This window comes from Castanea sativa, chromosome 2, assembly GCF_040712315.1.
Source record: "Castanea sativa cultivar Marrone di Chiusa Pesio chromosome 2, ASM4071231v1".
Classification (NCBI taxonomy): domain Eukaryota; kingdom Viridiplantae; phylum Streptophyta; class Magnoliopsida; order Fagales; family Fagaceae; genus Castanea; species Castanea sativa.
The window spans coordinates 30,473,616-30,480,791 of record NC_134014.1 but is presented as its reverse complement, the minus strand read 5'-3'; the positions used below and the strand labels follow the sequence as shown (position 1 = coordinate 30,480,791).

The window sequence follows — 7,176 nt, the reverse complement described above, 5'->3', positions numbered from 1 at the left end:
ATCCATGTGATTCTTTTTTCTTCTTTTTGTTGTGTCTTTTTTGTTTCTTCTTATAACTTTAATTTGTTCCTCACAAGGTCATTCTTGTGCTTATCTTACCCCACCAAAATGGTATGAAATCAATGGTTGATAATTGAGAAACAATGCTCACAATCATGGCCATTGGCCATAGTCCATAGAGTGTTTGACACCGAGAATTTTGGAAGCTTCAAAATGATAGAAGCAAGGAAATAATATAATATATTTCTATGTTCCAGCCATTGATAAAGATGTGGACGACTATGATCCATCTTATCAAATCTCTCTCTCTCAACTCTCAACTCTCAACTCTCAACCACACACATTACCACTGAACCGTCCGTACATCTATCTCTTAAATTCCATGTTTCTACCGAATGGTTCCAAGGAAACCATAACCCAAAAAAAAAAAAAGAGGTTGCGGTAATAAAATTTTTGCAATGGCAAAGATACACAACTCACTTTGCCAAAGGTTTCTCAGTTATACCTTTAAATAACGTGGGCTACTTCATCTGGGTATATTGAATCATGTAGTCAATATACTATAAGGTATTTATTGATTCCCAAAAAAATTCACCAATAAAAGACAAACTCATTTTCAAAATATTTTCCTTTTTAAGTGAAACCCTTTACAGAAAAGAGCAGAATGGGATTGCATTGGATTTGAGGGAATCATAAAGCAAACAAAAAGCTGTGGGATGATACGTATATGTATACTAGGAGATAGAAACATAGGAAGCTTAGCTGAATGAGGTCTATCCGATCCAATTTATGCCTCTTTTCTTTTTGATCTCTTTCTGTGCGTTGAAAAAAAAAAAGTAACCTTCTTTAATTGCTTTGGTTTAATTAATTATTTACAAAAACATGAGCCCCCACAATCCGGAAGTCTGCTCTCTAAAGACACAAAAAAGAAGAACAAAACCATAACAAAGAGATTTTAGCTTAGCATAACAGCCTAGCTAGCTAGCTTCATTAAACAACCTGTATCTTTAATGGCGCGGCACAAAACACACTCTGCAACACAAAGCCCAACATATTTTTTTGATAAATCAGAACCGATTCCATGCGGCCCACACACAAAGAGTGAGAGAGAGAGGGCTAAGAGTCAGACCCTAAAATCCTCACCTAGAAAAAACGATTTCTGGCACCATTAATATGACCTATGAGCCACAAGTGCCACCCCACTACACCATAGTCTCGCTCTCTCTCTCTCTCTCACAGTTACTAGCACTTGCTTTCATAATGGTGGTGGTAATTATACCTGTGGGTGCTAGTCTAGTAGTGTAGGAATGGTATCATGAGAGAGGGGCTTGCGTTGTTTTTCTCACAGGCTGTCTGTCTGGTTCGTTTTCCTTTTTGATGCTTTTCTTTGCAATTCCATTGCCATTAATGCTTTTTTTAATAGAAATTTTCAAAAAGCTTCATAAAATGTCAGCACAACCGACTTGGTTTTATAACTTCACCGCCAGGCCTCCAAAAATTCATACTCTTCTACTACTCCATAAAGATTTAAAAAGACATATCTTAAGTTTATTTTCATAAAAAAAAAAAAATATTTTTTCCTAAACTTGAATTATGTTGAATGGGTTCAATTGGACATGGGGTTCTAAGCTTATTTTCTTTTTATTTGCTAATTGGGCCGGTCTGTGAATTTCATTATAATTTCTCTATTAGATTTCTGAAAAGTTACATTAAGCTCAACATTTCCTCAAGTGGGCCTCAAAAATATTGATTTGTTTTTCAATTTCTTGCTATGGGTTATTTTAACTTTAGGAAGATGTGTAATTATAAACAAAACTTCAGGGACATGTTAAAATTTTCCTTATTTGGATATGTAAGATTCATATGTTTATATTATTAAATTATTGAGGTTGCTATTTTGGTTTTCTATGATTGTTTACGCTTAGTGTTTCTCAATTTAAGTTAATCCTAGTACTATAAAACTTAAAACAAAAATAAATAAATAAAGAAAGAAACTAACTGGGTATCTGAAATGAATATTAATGAGATTTTCATTTCCATTTTTATGTCACAGAGATTGGTGGTGGGCTCTAACTTTTTAAGGACCAAAAGACAGCAGTAGTAGAGTAGAGTGGTTGCAGAAACACAACACTCTAGCTTCTTTTGTTTCCCGGGAAAAGTCCAATTCTTGTCTCAGTTTGTTAATTGTTACAGTACTACATACTACATTCCAAAACCCAGATCTCGAGGTTTGTTTCCTAAGAAGTGCCATTTGTCACAGCCAAAGTTTTAATCTTTTTATTGCACACCCTTTTTTATCTGTTCCCACCTTTCCTTCTTCCGCCAATCTCTCCTCTATAAATTCTTATATACTTGTACCTCTCTCTATGTGCCGACCTCACAATGAGTCTATAAGGGGTTCAATACAAAGCACTTGTTTTGTTATGTGCGTAAAGGTGTGGAATTTGACCTTTGAGGTGTTGCATTGGCCTCAATTATAGGAGGGTCGGTGATAGTGTTGAATTTTCACTGTTGCTTTGCACTGAAGCCGAGGTACAACCTTCGAACCTTGCAGCTTTGATCTTTGTTTCCTGTATTTCATTATTCTAGCACTTCCGGGTTTTTGGGTTATGACTATTGTTTTTTAATGCAAATCTTAGTATTGGGATTCATATATTGGAGCTTTAGAACATGTGAAAAACGGTTTTCATTGGTGGCCTCTTGGGTTTGGTAGTTGGTTCCTAGTATTTGTCCATGCCTGTATAATATTTATAATTATATATGCATTTCAATTACAACCTGTGGATACCTATTGTTTTAGTGTAATTAGCTAATAAAACTCGGTCCGTGAATTTGGGTTTTTTTGGGTATTTAAGGGATTCCAACTTCTGCTTCAAGAGCATACTAGAGGGAGTGTTTAGGGGATTGGTTTTGATGTGGAATATTGGTCTTAAGTACAAGACATGCTGAGCTCTGATGAGGGAGAATTTGATGTGTTCTTTGACTCGGTGGATCATTTGTCGTCTGAAGGATCAATTGTAGGTAAAGAAGAGTTAGATTCTGTAAATTTAGAGTATGGTATTTGGATGAATGAACCGCTAAGTGTTAAGGACAGACGAGAGAGTTTTCTACATCGGATGGGTTTAGCTGAATTTGGTGCTGCTAGGATTTGTGGTGAGGAGAATGAAATGAACATTGGTGGCTCATCAGAGATGATGGGACTGGGCAGGCTTACGGGATGCAGTGGAGCAGTCTCAAGCTCTAGCATTTCATCTACTGATTTTGCGGAGGAAAATTTGGTTTGTTGTAGAAATGAGAGGGGCAATGAAGCAAATGCCATGTTTGATGTATTGGAAGGAAAAGAAGAAGATGAACAGAAAGTAGTTCTCAATGGGGAGGACACTTTGCTTTCAACTTCTGCTAGAAAATGTGTAGAGAATGATACTCTTGCTAATGTACAAGCATATAATATGTTAGATGTGGGTAAAAGGAAATTCAAAAGTTGGTTAAAACACTTTGTCAACAAAAGGAAGGGAAGAGGAGATACATTTGTAACTGAGGTATCAAAAACAAATTATGAAACACCTAAGATAAAACGAGCGAAGGTGTGGCAGAACAAGAAGAGGTACATGGAGCTTACTGCTCTTTATAATGGGCAAGAGATTTGTGCACACAAAGGCTTAATTTGGACAATGAAGTTTAGTCCAGATGGCCAGTATCTAGCAAGTGGTGGTGAAGATGGGATTGTACGTATTTGGCGTGTTACATCAGCAGATGCCTCTTACAATGATTTAATTATTGAAGGCAATTCTAGTATAAAAGTGAATGGAGACAAGTTCACTTTTGGTGGAAAAAAGACAAGCCATGCCTCCATTGTCATTCCTGATAAGGTTTTTCACATCGAAGAGTCACCCCTGCAAGAATTTCATGGCCATTCTAGTGATGTCTTGGATCTGTCTTGGTCCAATTCGAATGTAAGTCTCCTGATAGTACTTGATTATCTTTGTATGTAAGTCTATAATGTGTTTAAAGCTAATCTAAATGTTTTGCTGCAGTGTCTTCTTTCATCATCCAAGGATAAAACCGTTCGTCTCTGGCAAGTGGGTTGCAACAAATGTTTAAATGTTTTCCGTCACAATGATTACGGTAAATATGAGAAACAGAAGTTTTTATCTTTCTGTCTTGTATTCATTATTAATAGATTGAACATATTGTTTCTCCCCCATTGAGGTTATGATCCTATATTTTTTAGTTCTTGTTTTCCTTTGCTTTATTGTGTCAATCAATATTAATATAGTAGTCTTGTTTTCTTAATGGAACCAGTGACATGCGTTCAATTCAATCCAGTTGATGACAATTACTTCATCAGTGGCTCCATAGATGGAAAAGTTCGAATTTGGGGAGTGTCTAAGAAGCGAGTTGTTGATTGGGATGATGTGCGAGATGTAATAACTGCTATATGTTACCAGCCAGATGGAAAGGTATGACCTGGATATCTTGATCTCGGTATAATTTATATAAACTGCTCTAAAGATTACTATTTTGGGAGTTCATGCAATTAACCATATTTTACGTTGTTATGCAAGCAGGGGATCATTGTTGGTTCAATTACAGGCACTTGCCGCTTCTATAATGCATCAGGTACATCTTTATGTTGGATGGAGCCATTAATTTGTGTTGAGTCTTACTTGTTCATTTTGTTTTTAACCTTGGAGTGCCTAAATTGGTCTTATGCTGGTGTAGGCAAACATCTTGAGCTGGATGCTAAGATACATATTCAAGGTAGAAGAAAATCTTCTGCAAACAAGATAACTGGCATTCAGGTCCAATCTGCTCTTGCTATCTTAAATTCTTATTCTTGCTATGACATGATTTGCTAACATTGGGTATCCTTTCCTCCTTGCAGTTCTCACAGGAAATATCTCAGAGAGTTATGGTAACATCAGAAGACTCCAAAATTCGTATATTTGACGGGATTGACATCATCCACAAATACAGAGGTAGAGGATTTTATAACATTAAGTTGATACTGATAGTGTGAATTTCTGTTTTTATTCACACAAGGCATCATTCCATTTTATTCTTGATGTTACTTACAGCATTAACTTTGTTAAGTAAATAAAACTGAATTTAAATTTACTACAATATACCATTAAGTTAATACTGTGCTATAGGATTAAAAATGCTGCATTTAACAAACTGTCATTCATTCCTGCATTCTAAACTTCCCTATTATATTTAATTCTCTGTAATTTAATCTTTTTATTTTACCCAGAATTCCTTGACTAGTATTTTCTTATGCGTTTACGTTCTAAAAGATCATATGTACTACGATGTATCTTTCTCATGTTTTCTTGATAGAGTTCTTAGTTTAACTAAGTACTGTTTCAAGTGATTGTGTGATTTGGACAGTCGGTTGTTGCAGCACATAAGAGATCAGTTGGTTTAAGGAGATGTACTTGTAATAACCCTTCCATCATATGGGCTACATATTAGGATCAATTATTATGAAATGGTTGCATTCTCCACAATATATATGTATATTGTAATGTGTTTCCGTGTTATATGGGAGACTTTTGACATCTAGTATGTTGTGTTTGGCAATCCTCAGCATGTGTGGCCTGATATGGTACTGATGAAGGGATCATGTTAATAAGATGTTTAGGAAATGTAACACACTTCAGCTCTTATTTAACTGCCTTTTCTGTCATTATATTTCAGATCTGTCCTTTTAGAATGTTTGAGGATTGTTTTTTTATCTGAGTTTGGAAATCTGTATCAGTTAAGTTGATCCCTGTTAGAACTCAATGAGGTTACTATAGTTATAGAAGTTTATCTTAAAGGACCTCCAATTTTATATGCAATACTGATCCTTTGAGTTTCATAAGCCTATCTAGTATCTACCTGTTAAGCGCCACCCCTCAATTATGGCCAGTTTATTCATTGTATTAGTGTGGAGAAAGTTGCCATGCACATATCCACATGCATGTTCACTTATATAAACATTAACCATGAAAGCATGCACCCTATTCTATAAAATTCATTGTACACACATTGCATTTGAATAACTTTCTTAAGCAGCCTCTACAGCTGTGCTTGGCTTGGATATTGTTAGCATATGCCTGTTTGCACAGTTTTCTATTCCTTGGTTAAATTAATGACTTCTTGTCTTAACTTTATGCATTTTTACCCATAAGATTTACCATGTACCATACATGCATGCATCTCCAATCTGAGATACTTTTTTTTTTTTTGGGTCAATCTGAAGTCCTGAATTACTGCTGATTTCAACAGGTCTTCCAAAGTCAGGAAGTCAGATGTCAGCTTCAGTTGCTTCAAGTGGAAAACATATAATCTCAATTGGAGAGGACTCTCGAGTTTATGTCTGGAACCATAATGGGTTGTGCATCCCTTTGGAAAAAGAAACAAAATCTGTCCGTTCCTGTGAGCATTTCATCTCAGAAGGTGTGACTGTTGCAGTACCTTGGTCAGGTTTGGGAATGGAACCAAGGAGCTCAGGGAGTGGTAGTCCCAAATATTGCTCACAAACACTGGACCATATAGAGGCCGCTTCTCGGGTCAGAGATTCAGAACGTTTTTCTCTTGGTAATTGGTTCTCTATGGATGGCCCATGCAGGGGCTCTGCAACATGGCCTGAAGAGAAACTTCCTCTGTGGGATGTTCTAGGTTCAGAAGATGAATCTCATCATCAGCACCATCTAGGCCATGAGCTGCAGCACAACAATAATGCCCACAAACACATGGCTGTATCAGACACATGGGGGCTAGTGATTGTGACTGCTGGATGGGATGGAACAATCAGGACATTCTACAACTATGGATTGCCCATCAGGCTCTAGGAGTATTCTTGGTTCAGCCTTGATGAAGATCTTTTATTTGTGACTTGTGAGCCACCTCACTGTCTGTCCATATAGAGTTTCACTAGGATGTAAATGCGCGCAAGTTCTTGATATTCAGCCTATATATTTTCCTAACCTTATCAGCATACTCAAAATTAGTAGAATGACTACCCTTATAACATGCTTCATAAGTTTGTAGATTCTCACTATGTCAACTTGCTTACCTGGTGGTCTCACTCAAGGAGACAGGCCTTGCAATTTTTCATTTCTTTACCTTTTGTAAATGATACCTGATGTACACAACACAAAAAATATATACAATTGAATTTTTGGTCTA

At 36.4% G+C, this 7,176-nt stretch overlaps 1 protein-coding gene across 3 annotated transcripts; it reads left to right on the top strand.

Moving 5' to 3' along the window:
* Positions 1-911: 911 nt before the first annotated feature.
* LOC142623514 (uncharacterized) lies at positions 912-7,176 on the top strand. Of its 3 annotated transcripts, none has more exons than XM_075796955.1 (8): positions 912-1,360; positions 2,054-3,953; positions 4,035-4,125; positions 4,303-4,460; positions 4,569-4,620; positions 4,723-4,802; positions 4,886-4,979; positions 6,274-7,176. In XM_075796955.1, the coding sequence occupies exons 2-8, from the start codon at positions 2,943-2,945 to the stop codon at positions 6,837-6,839; spliced, it is 2,052 nt and encodes a 683-aa protein (XP_075653070.1). In that variant the 5' UTR covers positions 912-1,360; positions 2,054-2,942; the 3' UTR covers positions 6,840-7,176. The 3 variants fall into 3 exon arrangements, with proteins under 3 accessions (XP_075653070.1, XP_075653071.1, XP_075653069.1); XM_075796956.1 differs by having other exon boundaries at positions 912-2,532; positions 2,856-3,953; XM_075796954.1 differs by having other exon boundaries at positions 912-3,953.